The sequence below is a fragment of the Tamandua tetradactyla genome, chromosome 8 (genome assembly GCF_023851605.1).
Source record: "Tamandua tetradactyla isolate mTamTet1 chromosome 8, mTamTet1.pri, whole genome shotgun sequence".
Classification (NCBI taxonomy): domain Eukaryota; kingdom Metazoa; phylum Chordata; class Mammalia; order Pilosa; family Myrmecophagidae; genus Tamandua; species Tamandua tetradactyla.
Window position 1 is genome coordinate 119,890,892 of NC_135334.1, and position 18,588 is coordinate 119,909,479.

At 37.6% G+C, this 18,588-nt stretch overlaps 1 protein-coding gene across 4 annotated transcripts in view; it reads left to right on the forward strand.

Annotated features, from left to right (window-relative positions):
• Window positions 1-18,588, forward strand: part of TTC17 (tetratricopeptide repeat domain 17) — a 156,284-nt gene that overhangs the window by 9,143 nt on the left and 128,553 nt on the right. The window contains exon 1 of one of the 4 annotated variants that reach the window (XM_077114448.1): window positions 1,772-2,606. The exons of 2 other annotated variants lie outside the window; for them this stretch is intronic. In XM_077114448.1, the coding sequence (XP_076970563.1) occupies window positions 2,538-2,606 (69 nt within the window). In that variant the 5' untranslated portion in view covers window positions 1,772-2,537. Of the gene's footprint in view, window positions 1-1,771; window positions 2,607-7,485; window positions 9,286-18,588 lie in introns of those variants that run through there. One more of the 4 variants, XM_077114449.1, reaches the window with a different exon arrangement.

Here is an 18,588-nt window from a genome sequence, read left to right on the forward strand (position 1 = left end):
CCGTTCTCCGCAGCCTGGGGATTTCCGATCCAATTCTCTCAGTTGGTCCGGGGGGCTGCGCGTGGTGGGGGCACCAGCCGCTGCAGCCTGCCTAATTCTGCCAGCTGGCCCGGGAAGGAGGAAGAGAGGGACTCCGGCCGCTTGCTGCCCCACCCGGGGAAGCCCGCGCCCCTCAGCGATCTCACTGGAGTGGGTTCTCTCAGCCAGTCAGCCGTTCCAGGATGGGGTACGCTGTCTTTTTGATCTCTGTCGTGGCTCCAGGAGCTGTTCTGTATCGTTTCTACTCCCCTAGTAGCTGTTCTGGAGGAGAAACTAAGATCCACGTGTCTTACTAAGCCGCCATCTTCTCCGAAAGTCTTGATGAAGTATTTATTATATGAATTTCATTTCCTGATTTTGAGGGGCATGCTGGAGCCGCCAAATTTTCCTTTACCTATCCGGGAGACAGAGGAACGCTTGATTTCCCGGGCGGGAGATGCCTTTGTTTCTGCCGCCGCGCTGGGACCCTCCCCAACTTTGGGTTTTGTCATACCTCTGATTCCCTAGAGTCCCTTATACCTAGAAACTAGTAAGAGTCTTTCAGTTTGTTTAAGCAAGGGTTCTTAACTTGGACTTCAAGAGTGGGGTTTTGAATGTACCGTTGTGGGGTGCAGCAGTGAACAAAACCTACCCACAATACATTTGAGAACTTTTGATACGCGCATACATCAAACAATATCATGCACCTCTTAGGCCACACACCGATCTAGGCTCTGGGGTTATAGGCAAAAATCCTGATCTCATGCAATTTATAATCTAATTATTAGAAGAATCTACCTTATAATCAGACCAATGAATCTTTTGGTTGACTACTTTGTGACGTATCTTCAAGATAAATTTTTTTGTTTCATCTTATATGTTTTTGTTGTACAGTTATTAGTGTGGCAAAATCATTTTTCTGTTTTTATCGTAAATGTCTAAAAATTCACTTGCATTGAAAGTTAAATGAGCTTTTGCGAATTATCCCAAGTCTAACCACTATATATCTCATTATTTCTGTGAAAAACAAGAATATATGTTTTGTATTCTAAATAACCTGCTATACATAAACTCGGGACGTGCTACCAGTTTGTTAGTTCTAGATTTACTACATCAAAAAGTTGTACTTCTAACATAGAATTTATTACTTCTCGATATTCTAGATCTACAAATTTAAGTAAATAAGGAGTACGATCTTTATCAAGTTGTAACATTATAACATTTATTTACTTAGCCACTGTCCTCTCTCCTCCAGTCTTAGAACCATAAAATTTTAGATTTGTAAAAAATTCTTAAGGAATATATGGTGCAGTTCATCTAATAGGAGAGAAAGTTGTCCAAAGTCACATAGCTAATTAGTAGCATTTTGGTAGTAATAAGTAAAAAATTTTTAATCTGCTTTAGCGCGTAAAATTAAAATACAAATAAGCACTTTACGCTGGGTAAATTAGAAGTACTTTCTCTTTTATAGCACCTACAAATAAAGAAATGAAAAGAAAAGGAAAAGCAAAACTAGAATGAAGTAAATGCCTTTCTCCCAGTTCACATCTATAGAATGTTTTGCAATAACTTCAGATTTGTGGGGAGGGAGCGTCCTAAGTAATTGTGAATTAACTCTGGGGAATCACTTAATCATTTTGCCTACTGTCAGGGGGATATCTTAAGAGTACAGATCTTTTTATCTGCTCCCAACAAAGGAGGTTTCTGATTATTGAAACAGTTACACTGAAGCCTAGTGATCTTGGCAGAGAAGTGATTGCATTTTCAGCAACTATTACCTAAGGAAAAGCTATCAGATTTAGTTGGGCAAACACACTAATCTTTTTTTTTCCCTCTAATCTTTTATCTATTGGTCTTTAAAAGCTTGTAAATGACGAAGTGGTTTAAATTTGGTCTGATTTTAAGTAATTTATTGTGTTAGTTTTCCAGCTGCTAAAAGAAATACCATACAATGGCTTGGCTTAAACAGCGGGAATTCATTGACCTAAGATTTTGATGTTAGAATACGTTCAGACTCGACCCATCAGCAAGGTGATACTTCCTCCCTGAAGACTGTGACATTCTGGGGCTGGCCACTGGCAATCCTTGGTCCTTGGCTTTTTCCTCATATGCCATTGGACATAGCAGCCTCTTCTGCCTTCTCTTCTGGGTTCCGTTGACCTCCGGCTTCTGGCTGCTCTCTATGGCTTCTCCTGTTATGTCCAATTTCCTTTGCTTATAAGTATTTCAGCCATGTTGGATTAAGGCTGTGATGGTTTGAAGTTGTATGTCCCCCAGAAAAGATCATGTTCTTTCAATCCGTTCCCATGTGGGTGTGGACCTGTTGTAGGTTATTTTAATTGAGATGTGAAATCCTCTCATTGGAGCCCTTTTTTAAGAGGATAGAAGACAGAAAAAAAGCAACAGAGAGGTTTAGAGAGAAGGACACACAGAAACTAAAAGAGAAAAACACCCAGAAAAGCTGAAAGAGAAAAGCCAGAAGCTGAAGGCAACAAAACTCAGGAGAGAAGAACCAGCATATGCTGCCATGTACCTTCCTGCATGACAGAGGACTCCCACCTTGCCTGCAGCCTTTCTTCAGGAAGAAGGTACTGTCCTGTTGCTGCCTTGATTTGGGCATTTCTCACGGCCTTAGAGCTGTAAACGTGTAAGCTAATAAGTCCCCATTGTAAAAGCCAATCCATTTCTGGTATATAGCGTTTCGTCAGCTTTAGCAATCTAAAACAAAGTTCAGTTTTGGCACAGCTTCACTGGTAAACATCTTCAAAGGACCTATTTACAAATGGGTTCACACCCCAGGACTGGGGGTTGGGACCTGCATTTGCCTTTTGTGGGGAACGTGATTCAGTCTTCAATGGTTGATAAAATCTGGAACAGAACAAATGACTTTATTTCAGTACTTTTCAAAACTGAAGTCATCTTTTCATTGTATAATACTGTTTCTATGTCTGTACACCTCGAAGTTTACTTAAACCTGTGAGGTCATGGTGGTTATTGCTAAATGTGCTAGGCATGTGCTCAACTTTCACTTTGTCCTATACCTTGGCATTAAAGAGTTTCCATTTCTCAGATATTACCCTCTATTTTTTTTCTTCTTATAAATTACCTGGGGGATTTGCTACTACTGTAGGGTAGTAAGAGGAATTTGGAAATCTACAGAAGTAAATTATAACTTTGAATGATTTTCCCAGTTATGTATTGAAAAAATATTTATTGACTGCTTACTTTTTACCAATCCACTGTGTTCCAATGGATATGCTCTTTTCAGATGCTACAGTTGCATGAGATCCTCATTTTTCTGTGGGGGCAAGCAGCTCATAGCAACTCCTTAACTTTTTTTAATGGCTAAAATTCCTCTACTTATCCTCTAGATCAATGATTCTCAAACTTTACTTTACACAGAAAACCTGAGGTGCTTGTTTAAAATGCAAATTCCCAGGCCACCCAGTGTATCTGATTCAATAGGTTGTGGTTGAGCCAAAAAGTCTACATTGTTGTCATATTCCCGTGAATCGTTCTGAGAAATTTCAGTTTTAAATAATGGTATTCTTCCAAATTCTTTTCTAACCTTCTTGTTTCATTTTCTGCATACATCTGGGATATCTCATTCTTTCTAGAACTTCAGTTACCATTGACGTGTTGAGAATAACTGTAATTTTTGCAACTCAAATATTTTCACCAGAATTCTAGATTCTAGACCTCCAATATTCATCTTTTTAATTCCATGTGAATGTCCCCTAAGTACTTCACATTTAGTGTAATCAAAAATGAACTCATTATTTTTACCCCAAATTTAATAAAAGACAACACCACTCACCATTGACCTAGTAATCATCTTTAATTCCTTCCTTACCCGTTACCAAAACTTTCCAATTTTACTTTCTAATTATATCTTATATCTGTACTTTTTTTCCATAGCCTCTGCCCTTATTCTAATTCAGGCCACCTAATTATTGCCACAGCTTCTTCACTGGTCTTCCTGCCTCGTCTTACTCTGCTTCCAGTCCATTCTCTACAGTGCAACTAGAGAAGTCTTTTGAAACCTATTTTGTTTTGCATAATTAACAAATTCTAATTACTAAATTAATACAGACATTGTTTAAAACAAAAAGACTAATTCTATGAGAGTATTTAAAATAATAAGTGAAGTCTCCCCGCTTCTACCTACTATCACTTGCTAGGGAAAATTACATGTAACATTTCAGTGCATATCCCAGGAAATGGTCCAAATTATTTTGCATGTTTAATGATCTGGTCCTTCCTTCTCTCTAGCCTTATCTCTAGCCATCTTTGTGTACTCCACCCATACCCCAGAATACACACATACATACACACTTAGCCATACTTAACTTTTGTCAGCATCTCCAATTGTACTGTATTCTCATTTCCTTCTCGGCCTTTGCCCATGTTTCTTCCTCCTAATACCCCAGTCCAGCTAACTCATACTTGATGCCAAATCTGAATAGCTGTTCTTTGTATATTCTTCCATAGAATATACAAAGTTTCCTTGTCATACCATATAGTGTCTCTTTCCTTATAAATTCCCTACTAAACTACTGCATGCTCGTGAAAGAAGGAGCTGTGTCCATCTACTTTGCAGTTCCTGCACCTCTCACTAAGTACATAGGCTACAATACAGATAGATTAAATGGATAATATAAGGAATGTGAGAAGTGGTTTCAGCTTTCTAGGAATTTACCATTGTCTGAATGAAGCCTTGTAGAATTCAGTAATGTGGCACTTATATGGCAACCAACCCAAAGGAAGTCTCAGGCATCCAGAAGATCTTTAAAGCTTTGAGTAACCAATCAGAGAAGCAATCTTGGACCCTCAGAAAAGATGCACACAGGTGAGAAGAACTGTAATTCCAGAGATTATCTCTGCTTTTCTACTTTGTTCAATTTACGCAATGCAAAGGAAATCATTCTCTTTGTCACAGATGCTATATATATAAAAGGTCAACCTTATTGCTCACTTGTTAAAAAGTATGGCCAAGACTTCCGGAGAAGATGGCGGCTTAGTAAGACGCACGGATCTTAGTTCCTCCTCCAGAAAAGCAACTAAAGAAACAGAAACAATACGAAACAGCTCCCGGAGTCACGACAGAGACCAAAAAGACAGCGTACCCCATTCTGGAACGGCTGAACGGGCAGGGAGAATCTGCTGCGGTGAGATACCCGAGGGGCGCGCGTTTTCCCGGCCGGGGCGGCTGGCGACTGGGGTCCCCTCCACGCATGTGGCTCCCCGGTCTGACTGGGAACGTTGGATAGCGGGGCCCTCCCGTCACGCTTGGCGTTTCGGGCCAGCTGGGCAATTAGGACCGGCACTCTCCCAAGCCGCGGCGGCCAGGGACCCCCGCCTCCACGCGCGGTTTCCCGGGCCGACTGCCGTGCAGACAGACGAGCGCCACAAGCGCCACCTACTGGGCAGGAAAAGAAAAACAGAACCCAGAGATTTCACAGAAAAAGCTTTCAACCAGCTGGGTCCCACACCCAGGGAAATCTGATCAAATGCCCAGACACCAGCAGAAAATAATGGATGACGCTCGGAAAATTGAAGATATGGCCCAGTCAAAGGAACAAACCAATAGTTCAAATGAGATACAGGAGCTGAGACAACTAATGCTGAATATACGAACAGAAATGGAAAAATTCTTCAAAAACCAAATCAATAAATTGAGGGAGGACATGAAGAAGACATGGGCTGAACAAAAAGAAGAAATAGAAAATCTGAAAAAACAAATCACAGAACTTATGGGAGTGAAGGACAAAGAAGAAAAAATGGAAAAAACAATGGATACCTACAATGGTAGATCTAAAGAGACAGAAGCTACAATTAGTGAACTGGAGGATGGAACATCTGAATTCCAAAAAGAAACAGAAACTATAGGGAAAAGAATGGAAAAACTTGAGCAGGGGATCAGGGAACTGAATGACAATATGAAGCGCACAAATATACGTGTTGTGGGTGTCCCAGAAGGAGAAGAGAAGGGAAAAGGAGGAGAAAAACTAATGGAAGAAATTATCACTGAAAATTTCCCAACTCTTATGAAAGACCTAAATTTGCAGATCCAAGAAGTGCAGCGCACCCCAAAGAGAATAGACCCAAATAGGTGTTCTCCAAGACACTTACTAGTTAGAATGTCAGAGGTCAAAGAGAAAGAGAGGATCTTGAAAGCAGCAAGAGAAAAACAATCTGTCACATACAAGGGAAACCCAATAAGACTATGTGTAGATTTCTCAGCAGAAACCATGGAAGCTAGAAGACAGTGGGATGATATATTTAAATTACTAAAAGAGAAAAACTGCCAACCAAGACTCCTATATCCAGCAAAATTGTCCTTCAAAAATGAAGGAGAAATTAAAACATTTATAGAGAAAAAGTCACTGAGAGAATTTGTGACCAAGAGACCAGCTCTGCAAGAAATACTAAAGGGAGCACTAGAGTCAGATACGAAAAGACAGAAGAGAGAGGTATGGAGTAAAGTGTAGAAAGAAGGAAAATCAGATATGATATATATAATACAAAAGCCAAAATGGTAGAGGAAAATATTATCCAAACAGTAATAATACTAAAAGTTAATGGACTGAATTTCCCAATCAAAAGACATAGAATGGCAGAATGGATTACGACCCAGCAATACCACTGCTAGGTATCTACTCAAGGGACTTAAGGGCAAAGACACAGACGGACATTTGCACACCAGTGTTTATAGCAGCATTATCTACAATTGCAAAGAGATGGAAACAGCCAAAATGTTCATCAACAGACGAGTGGCTAAACAAACTGTGGCGCATACCTACGATGGAATATTATGCAGCTTTAAGACAGACTAAACTTATGAAGCATGTAATAACATGGATGGACCTAGAGAACATTATGCTGAGTGAGTCTAGCCCAAAACTAAAGGACAAATACTGTAAGGTCCCACTGATGTGAACCGACATTCGAGAATCAGCTTGGAATATATCATTGGTAACAGAGACCAGCAGGAGTTAGAAACAGGGTAAGATAATGGGTAATTGGAGCTGAAGGGATACAGACTGTGCAACAGGACTAGATACAAAAACTCAAAAATGGACAGCACAATAATACCTAAGTGTAATGTAACTAGGTTGGAACACTGAATGAAGCTGCACCTGAAATATGGTTTTTTGTTTGTTTGTTTGTGTGTTTGTATCTTTTGTTTTTGTTTTTTTCTTTTTCCTTTTTATATATATATATATTATTAGTATTATTATTTTAATTCTCTTCTCTATATTAACATTCTATATCTTTTTCTGCTGTTTTGCTAGTTCTTTTCCTAAATCGATGCAAATGTACTAAGAAATGATGATCATACATCTATGTGATGATACTAAGAATTACTGAGTGCATTTGTAGAATGGAATGATTTCTAAATGTTGTGTTAATTTCTTTACTTTTTTTTGATTAAAAAAAAAAAAAAAAGTATGGCCAAGCAACAAGACAAAATCATAAACAGGAAAAGCAGAAAAAAGAATTGGAAAGGGCAGAGGCGAGGTAGACAAGAAATGGCAGCTGCTCTGTTGAAGAGGGATTGGAATCAGCTATGGGATTTAGCAGTTGTTGAGTTTTAGAAGCAGCATTCGTGTTGGTGAACAGAGGGCACTCTGGCAGTGAAGAATAAGAGGGCTTGCCACCAGATCAGATCAGAATTAGGACAGTTTTGCACTCCAAAATGTTGGGAGCAGGGTGTAAGCTGTTCCTGCATCTCAGCTGTACCCCATGATGACAAAAGCAAAAACTTGGAGACTTCCTCTATGAATGTGACACTTTTTATATCCAGATTCCTCTAATGCGTTTTGTGTACTCACTGACTCTCTTCCCATTCTCTTTTAAACCCACTCTAGTATGTCTCTCTTCCTCTCAACTTTTGTCAAGGTATCTGAACTCTTCATATTACCGAATTCAGTGCTTAGTTCTGTCATTTTACTTAATATCTGCATTCCTTATTGGATTATTTTCTTGACTTCTAGGACACATACTTCTGGGCTTTCCTTCTAACTCCCCGGCCTGACTCCTCATCTTCTGCTGAATTCTTCTAATTGTTAGTGTGCCTTTTCTCTTCTTTGTATACATTTGCTCATTGAACGATCTTATATCTTATGTCTTTTGGCGTAAAATATCTTGCATATTCTGAAGATTCCTAAATTATATCTGGAATTCCAACCTCTACCTACACTCCAGCCTCATATATCCAACTAACTACTTCACAGCTACACTTAGCTTACCTAATAGACAGATCAAATAAATCTCACATACTGAGCTCCTGATTTCTCATCCCACCAAACCTGTGCTTCCCATATTCGCCATATTAGGTCCAAAATGTTAATGCTTCTTTCTCTCACATCCCACATCCCATCTGTCATAACCTGTCAACTTTACTTCCTGAACTGATCCTGAACCTAGCCATGCCTTTCTACCTCTATTTCTATAACCCAAGTCCAGACTACCTTCATCTCTCTCCTGAACCTATGTAGCTAGCCTCTTAACTGGTTTCTCTGCTTCTCCTCTTGCTCCATGGAGTCGAGTCTGTTCTCCCCAGAGCAGCCAAGTGATCATTTAAAAAATTGTAAGTCTGGCCATGTCACTCCCTCTGGAAAACACATGCACAAACACACACACACACCCAACATCAGAAAACATTTGGTGGTTTACTACCACTCTAAATAATAAAATCTAGAGTTCTTACCATGGCCTGTAAAGCCCTGCAAGATCCATGACCTGACCCCTGGTACCTCTCTAGTTTCAGATACCACTTTCTTTCATGTATACTAGGCTTCAACCATAGTGACTGTGCCAGTTTGAAAGGATTTATGTACCCTAGAAAAGCCATGTTTTAATCCTAATTAGTCTTGTAAGAGCAACGGTTTCTTCTAATTCCTATTTAGTACTATAGGTTGGAAATTTGATTAGTGTATCTCCACGGAGATGTGACTCACTTGATTAGATGGAGACGTGTCTCCACCCATTCTAAGTGAGTCTGGATTAGTTTACTGGAATCCTATAAAAGAGGCGAGAGTGCCCCTTTTTGACAATGAAGAGAGCCATAGAACCACGACAGAAGGACAAGAGACCCACAGAGTCCACCAGCCAGCAACCTTTGGAGATGAAAAAGGAATACGCTCCTGGAGAGCTTCATGAAGCAAGAGACCTGGAGAGAAAGCGAGCAGATACCATCATGTTCACCATGTGCCCTTCCAATTGAGAGAAATGCTGAACGTCACTGGTGTTCTTGAACCTAAGGTATCTTTCCCTGGATGCTTTAGATTGAACATTTCTGTAAAATGTTTCTTGTTTTAATTTGGATAATTTCACAGCCTTAGAACTGTAAACTAGCAAGTTATCAAATTCCCCTTTTTCCATTTCTGGTATATTGCATTCTGGCAGCTAACAAACTATAACAGTGACCTTTTGGGTGTACTTCAAAACACTGAGCTCATTTCTGCCTTTGGACCTTTGTACTTGCTCCTCCTGCTGAAACGCTTAGGCAGGTATTATCATGGCTCACTTTTCTCTTCTTTCAGGTCTCTGTTTAAGTGTCACCTCTTATCCTCTGACCACTAATTCTAAAACAGCATCATTCCATTACTCTTATCTTCTTTCCCTGCTTTATTTTTCTTCATAGCATTAATTATTACTGGTACCATATTATAGTATGTACTTGTGTTACCTGTCTCTTCCCAAGAATGTAAATTCTGTGAAGGCAGCAACTTTGTTTTGTTCAGTGAAGTAACCTCAGTCCCTAAAACAGTGTCTAGCACACTCAATAGATATTGAATGAGAGTTTTTAATGTGGATATATGTGCAAACAATTATTTCTTCTTTTAATAGCTCATATCATGTTATATGTCAAGATACCAAAAGGCCATCCTTGTTTTAATAATCTGGAGCAGGAACACTGCATCTACTTTAAAAGTAACAAGCTAATTCACTCAGCCCTGTGTTCCATACGATCTATAACTGTACTTAGAGTTGTAACTGGAGAATGTAGTTAATTTATGAGGAGAGAGAGCTCAAAAGTTATGGTCCATGGCTAGGCTTTAGGAGATATGCAAGCTCTCCATGGGTATAAGGATTTGATCATTGCTGTTCATATTCTATAAATTGATTATATCAGTCTTCAGGGTGTTTGTCAATCAAACTCACAAGAGACTAGTAAACAAAATTTATTCTTTTGTACTGAGAAGTACTAAATGCCAAATAGATTTAAACACTTGTATGATCTAGAAGAGTCTATGTTGAAAGCCAGTTTGTCCTCAGAAGTCTTCTTGGTGAGCATAATATTGAAGCTAAGAGTAATGGCTAGTTTCTGATAAGAGTTTTTACCATTACAAGAATATACTTCTGGCAAGCAAATCACAATACTCATCAGCCAATCACAGGACTTCTTCCTTTCAGGTAATTCTGAAGACACCCTGATAATTCATTTTTACTTGGGACTCCTTTTTCTAGTTATGAAGCTATGACCCTACTTGAGACACATTTAAAATGTTTTTTTGTTTTTTATCTTTTTTTTGAGTGCATGTTCCGGGAATTGAATCTGGGTCTCCTGCATGAAAGGCGAGCATTCTACCACTGAGTCACCTATGCACCTGAGACGTGTTTAAAATGTAATTGAGGGACGATGCAATGGTGGCTCAGTGGCAGAATTCTCACCTGCCATGCTGGAGACCCAGGTTCAATTCTTGGGGCCTACCCATGCAAAAAAAAAATTTTGAGAAAAATAAACATTTAAAAATGTAATTGAGGAGTTCTGTTTCCAGTTAGAATATAGGAAGTTACAAAAAACTGTTGTTCCTGCTGTAATAATGTGATAAAAATAGCTGTAAATACAAAGAAATCTAAAGGAACTAAATTCCAGAGAAGAACCACCCATTTCCAGAGAAGTAGGTATCGGAGGCTAATTTCCTTCCTGGGAGGATTTATTAAACCTGGGCAAAGGTTAGGGGAATATGAGGCCTGCCAGAGGCACAGAGGAAAAACCAGCAGAGCCATTAGTGACCATTTGGAATCTCTCAAACCCCAAATTTAGAGCTGTTTCTCCCCATAAGACTTTTGCTGAATGTAACAAAGCAAGAAGCTGAAGGCTAGGGGTGCTGGTTTGAAAGTGTTGTTTACCCCAGAAAAGCCATATCCTTTAATCCTGATGTAATATTGTAGGGTGGAAACCCTTGATTAGATTGTTTCCATGGAGATGGGCCTACCCAATTGTGGGTAAGGCCTTTTGATAAGATGGAAATGTACCTCCACCCATTCAAGGTGGGCCTTGATTAGTTTACTGGAATTCTTTAAAAGGGGAGACAGTTTGTAGAAAAACAGTTGCTTCAGAACCAACAGAGACACACACATTTGGAGATGCTTGGAGTACCAACAGAGAGAGCAGATGCCCAGCCACGGATATCTGTATATGCAGAGCCCAACAGACATTGCCATTAGCTGTCCCATGAGATGCTAAGCAAGCCAGAACCCAGAGTTGGATCCCAGAGGAGCTAAGTGAAGGCCCACAGACACTTAGAGAGGAGACCACTGGCTTCGGAAGCTGGAAGCACAGCAGCCGGGAACAAGGACCAGCAGATGCCAGCCACATGCCTTCCCATATGACAGACATCGGCCTTCCTTGGGTAAAGATATTTTTCTCTGGATGCCTTAACTTGGACATTTCTGTGGCTTTAGAACTGTGAATTTGTAACTTAATAGTTGCAAGTGAATTATAATAATTTCCATTAAAAGCCATCCCATTTTGGGTATATTGCATTCTGGCAGTGTTAGCAAATTAACACAAGAGCCTTCATAGCAAAGACAGAGTCTTGTGGTGCTTAGATCTAAAACCTATCTCACCCTCAAGACATTTGAAACCAGAGATAAAATTCAGCTAAATCAAAGATGCAACTCACCTGCGATCAGCTTAACTACCTATTGGACCAATGTGATGATCTCCTTATCCTGGCTGCTTACACAGGAAAGGGATGTGCTCTTTCTGGGAGGAAAATGATATTTACCCCAATCACTATGATTCTTTTAACATGTCTGGAATAAAATCAAAGAAGACAGTGAATCAGGACAATGTGACCCAAAAAGTTAAGAGGAAGAAACAAATACAATCAGACCTGCAGATGATGCGGATGTTGGAATTGACATAAAAGAATTTTAGTATATTTAATATAAATATATTAAAGAAAGTAGAGGAAAGAATGAGCAAAGTAGGTGGAAAGAGGAGAGATTTCAACAGAGAAATGAATCCCTCAACAAGAACCAAATGGAAATTACATAATTATAAATATCTGACATTAAAGATGTTATTCATTCAGTTTATGACCAGATTTCTTGTTCAATTTGATTACGTATGTGAGATAGTTTGGTATAACTGATAGAGACTTGAGGAATGCCTTAGTCTCATCAGTATCATATTAATGCACTATGTGAATTGTAGAGGATTTGTTTTATGTGAATGTATATTTTACCTTTTGCCAAAAAACCCTATTTTGGACTCATGACCTCCTAGACCATATAGAATATTTATGAAGGATTTCTATTAAAAACCAATTCCCGAAGATATATGATAAAGACTGAGATGGTATAATCTAGGAATGCCTAGAGTGTATAATGATAGTGACTAAATGTACAAATTTAAAAATGTTTCACATGAGGAAGAACAAAGGAATGTCAATAATATAGGGTGTTGAAAATAGATGGTAATTAATATTTAAAAATTTTAACTCATGTATGAGACTAAAGCAAAAAATGTTTATTTGGTACAAATTTTATATTTTGACTTGTGCATTTCCTAATATAACTTATGTGGACAGCTTAATTGAACACCATAAGTACATGGAACCTTAAGTAGGGCATGAGATTTTGTAGGTTTGTCCAGAGTGATGCTTCGATAAATCCCAGAAAGATTTGAACAGTGAATAAAAAGTATTTGCAAAGTCCCCTTAGGGAAATGGGGGGGGGGGGGGAATTCAACTTCCCCAAGTGGGGAATTCTTGATATTCTCACAAGCAGTGGGGACAACCAAAGCAATAGGCTGAGTCCCCAGTATTGGGGTTTGTTCATATGAAACTTAACCCTGCAAAGGATAGTCTAAGCCTACTTAAAATTAGAGTCACCCCCAAGACAACTTCTTTTGTTGCTCAGATGTGGCCTCTCTCAGCCAACACAACAAGCAAACTCACTGTCCTTGCCCGCTCTATGTGGGACATGACTCCCAGGGGTGTGGACCTTCCTGGCAACGTGGGACAGAAATCCTAGAATGAGCTGGGACTCAGCACCAACTGAGTGAAGGGATTGAGAAAACCTTCTCAATGGAAAGGGAGAAGAGAGAAATGAGACAAAATAAAGTGTCAATGGCTGAGAGATTCCAAACAGAATTGAGAGGTTATCTTCTCAACGTATTAAATAAATATCAACATATTAAATAGATATCACCTTTTTAGTTAAGGCATAACAGAGAGGCTGGAGGGAACTACCTGAAAACCTAGAGCTGTGTTCCAGTAGCCATATTTCTAGAGGATGACTATAAAATGATACAGCTTTCACAGTGTAACTGTGTGATTGTGAAAACCTTGTGTCTGATGCTTCTTTTATCTACCTTATGGACAGATGAGTAAAACCTATGGACTAAAAGTAAATAAATTATAGGGGGAACAAATGTTAACATAAATTTAGTAGATTGAAATACTAATGATCAGTGAAAGGGAGGGGTAAGGGGTATGGTATGTATGAATTTTTTTCCGTTTTCTTTTTCTGAATTGATGCAAATGTTCTAAGAAATGATCATGATGATGAATATACAACTATGTGATGAAAAAAAAGAATGTTCATATTGTATGTTGATTGGTTTTATTAATAAAAATTTAAAAAAAACAATTCCCAGTGACTGCCCATGTTAAAAAAAAAATGTACTTATAAAAAATTGTTCTGTTTTTGTTTGTTTTTATCTTCTGAGTAATCCGATAAAAATCAGCTACCCTGTATTGCAGAAGAGCCCAGGGTCTTCATATGCTTTTATTTATTCACCTCTTTTTGAGTCAAAGAAAAATTCTAATCACAAATCATTTTATGTGGTCTTATTTATGCCACCTTTGAAATGTTTTAAATTTTTCCTGTTACAAATAAAAGGCCTAGAAACTTAATGCTTTAAGAACACAATATGTCTGAATCAGAGTTATAAAACTATGCCTCAGATAATATACTTCCTGTTGGTTATTTGGATATATTACCCCTCAAAACACACCTTTTATGATATACCCAAAGACTTTGAGATGGTAGTGTTATTTAAATTAAATATAATATAAATTTAGTGATTTGCTTAACATTAAGAAATTTCTTTAATATAAACATGTACAAAGGAAGCTTTTATTAAAAATATATAAGGTCATGAAGATTTTATATCATGTATGATTTTATACAGTCATATATGGAAGTGACTCTAATGTAGGTTGTTCTAGTTTGCTAGATGTTGGAATGTGATATGCCAGAAACAGACCGGCTTTTAAAAAGAGGGATTTAATAAGTTGCAAGTTTATAGTTCTGAAGCCATAAAAATGTCCAAATTAAAGCAAGGCTATAGAAATGCCCAATCTAAGGCATCCAGGAAAAGATACCTTGGTTCAAGAAAGCCGACGATGTTCAGGGTTTCTCTCTCAGCTGGAAAGGCTGGCTTTTGGTTTCACGAAGTTTCCCTGGAGGCATTTTCCTTCTTCGTCTCCAGAGGTCTCTGGCTATGTGGGCTCTTGTGGTTCTCGTGACTCTGCAGCTTTTTCCAAAACGTTTCCTTTTAACGGATTCCAGTAAATTAATCAAGACCCATCTGGAATGGGTGGGATCACAGCTCCCTCTTATCAAAGGTTAATACCCACAATTGGGTGTGCCACATCTCTGTGGAGATAATCTAATCAAGTTTCCAACCTACAAACCTGAATAGGGATTAAAAGGCATGGCTTTTATAGGGCTTCTCTGTGGGTATCAATCTTCTCTCTATTTAGTAGATAAAGTAGTTTAGACCTTGTTTGGATAAACTCCTTGGAGAAAACTAGGCAGGTAGTAGATGGCAGAGTGTGAACTTGAGCTCAGATCTTCTGATTCTAAACCTGTTCTCAAAAGAGTTTTTAAACATTGCTGCCAGCCTAAGAAAAATATTTCTCTGGTTTTATTTATAAAACAAAAATTCACCAAAATAAAAATGTTTTGAAAATCTTTTTTCGATTATAAAATTGAGGTAAATTTTATAACTGAATTGAAAAATATACATGATTATTGTTTTTAAAAAAATGACTTTTTTCAAGCTACTCATCGTGTTTTAAGATGAAAAATGAACGTTTCTTAATGACTCACTGCCCTTCCTGGAAGTAATCACAGTGAACTGTTTTTTGTGTATTCTTCAAAAAAGTTTCTCTGCATTTACACGCATATATTTTTAAACACACAGTTGGGACATTCTGTCTTACAAATAGCTTTTTTTTTTTTTTTTCACTCCATGTCAGAGATTAAAAAAAAAACAAAAAACTGCCCCTTTTCTCTTTAGGCTACCTGGTATTCTGTTGTATGGATGTTCTGTAATTTCTTTAACCAGTACCCTAGTGTTAGACATTTGGGTTGTTTCTAAGTTTTTACTGTCGTAAATAATGCTGCAGTGAGTGAATGTGCTTGTGCATGTATCTTTGCACACTTTTATGAATGTATCTGTAAGATGAATTGTTAGAAATGGAGTTACCTGGTTCAAAGGATGCATTATATTTACTTTTCTTAGATACTGTCAAATTTTCCTCCTGAAGGATTGCATCAGCAGTTTGAGAATGTCTAATAATGTTTGAAAACAGGTAGAACCTTTGTTTGTAACCTGATTCTAGTGACAGACCCTTATTCCATCCCTTGTCCTTAACCAGAGAGTTTTGTGACCATCAGTAAAAGTATGGACAAATGTGAACGTTCAGTTTGTCTTTATCTTCATAGAAAAATTAATTTTCACTTTTCATTAATGCTTATTTTACATTTGCTGAATTGCAGTAAAAGAAGTTAGTTGTGTTGGTTTCTTTTATCCTAGCAATTGATATTACCAATGTTTTGATGAATGAACAGGCTGAATTTTATTCAGTTTGTCTTTTTTTAAGAGTAGTAATTTCCAACATGAAATAGCAAAGTAATTCCCTCGCTGTTGAGTTTAGCATCATCTGAATAATGATAAAACCACTAAGGTTCAATTACTGACACTAATTTTAGCATCCCTTTTATTTGATTAACCCACATGTCTAATTAAAAACTTTCAAAGCAAGCAACCTCTAACTTCTCTGGCCATTTTTCCCTAGTAATCAAGTCTCTCTCTTCAGCCTCCCTCTTCCATTTTTAAAAACCCTTGTGATCACATTGGACCCATTTTGATAATCCAGCATAATCTCTCTACCTTAATTAAGATCAACTGATTAGCAACATGAATTCCATCTGCTATCTCATTTATCCTTTGTCATGTGATTTAACATACTCACAGGTTCCAGGTATTAGGATGCAGACATCTTTGGGAGACCCTTATTCAGCCCACTGCCCTGCTCAATAAATATTTCTAGCGGAATGAGAGTCTTTTCTGAATTACATATAAAACAACCTTAATTAGCTGCATTGTTTATATATATGTTTATAAAAATATCATGAAATACTCAATCACTAAATTTTAGATTGAATACAAATGAGAGAGTATCCATGATTCTTATTTCCTGATCCAGCTTTTGATTTTCTTGCAAAGCTATAAATTGTATACTTTATTCATTTTGTTATTTATATATTTCCTTGAAATATAAATCAGAAATGCACTGATAAAGACTTTTATGAGAAGTTCATTTTTTGTTCATGTTGAAAATGGTTACTAACTTGCTTACCCATTAGGGAAAATGATTATTTGACATGAATGTGCTCATAAAATTAGCTGCAACATCATAAATGTTCAAATCTAGATTATAGCTATGTAATATAATTTAAGTATCTACAGTATGTTATGTGACTTAAAGCATTTACAACTGTGTTTTCCAGGCACTGTGAAATGCAGAGCTAAAATCTAGTTGAAGGTAAAACTTTGAAAAAATAAGGAAATAAGACCATGAAAATTCAGACAAGGACTATAATTCAGTATTTTTGTTGTTCAAAGTTTGTTTTTAGTTTTGATGACTTGATATTCTACAAGATTGAGACTGGTTTTTAATTTTCCATTAAAATTAGTAAATTTACACCAAAAAGTTATCTTTAACAAAAAATATTTCAATTCTTCTGGAGAAAAACTGGCAAAAAATATCGATAATAGAAGGAAAGTTATAACCCCACAAAGGATAATTCAAGCCTACTTAAAATTAGGCCTAAGAGTCACCCCCAAGAGAACCTCTTTTGTTGCTCAGATGTGGCCTCTCTCTCCAGCCAACACAACTAGCAAACTCACCACCCTCCCCCGCCTACGTGGGACATGACCCCCCAGGGGTGTGGACCTTCCTGGCAACGTGGGACAGAAATCCTGGAATGAGCTGAGACTCGGCATCAAGGGATTGAGAAAACCCCTAAAATGAGCCGAGACTCGGCATGAGGGGATTCAGAAAAACTTCTCAACCAAAAGGGGGAAGAGTGAAATGAGACAAAATAAAGTGTCAATGACTGAGAGATTCCAAACAGAATTGAGAGGTTATCCTGGAGGTTATTCTTACGCATTAAATGGATATCACCTTGTTAGTCAAGATGTGGTAGAGAGGCTGGAGGGAACTGCTTGAAAATGTGAAGCTGTGTTCCAGTAGCGATGTTTCTTGAAGATGATTGTATAATGCTATAGCTTTCACAATGTGACTGTGTGATTGTGAAAAACTTGTGTCTGATGCTCCTTTTATCTACCTTATCAACAGATGAGTAAAACATGTGGAATAAAGATGAATAATAGGGGGAACAAATGTTGAAATAAATTTAGAGTGAAATGCTGGTGATCGGTGAGGGGGAGGGATGGGTGGTATGGTATGTATGAATTTTTTTCTGTTGTCTTTTTATTTCTTTTTCTGAATAGATGCAAATGTTCCAAGAAATGATCATGATGATGAATATGCAAGTATGTGATGATATTGTGAATTACTGATTATATATGTAGAACGGAATGATCAAAAGTTAGGAATACTTGCATTTGTTTGGTGTTTTTTGGCATTTAAAAAAATAATAAAAATTAATTTAAAAAAAATAGAAGGAAAGTTAGAAGATAAACATGGGACTGTGTAAAATGGTGCGCCCTATTGTGGACAATGACTGTGAAGAATAGTACAAATATAAGAATATTCTTTCATGAACTATAACAAATGTATGGCACTATTGCAAGGTGTTAATAATAGGGTGGTATATGGGAAAAATACACTTAAACCATGGACTATAGTTAACCGTAATATTTTAACATTCTTTCATCAGTTATAACAGGTGCCATACTAATGCAAAGTGTCAGCAAGGAGGGATTTATGGGAATGTGGTATTTTTTACATGATTTTACTGTGAACCTACAACTTCTATAATTAAAAATAAATAATTATTTAAAAACAT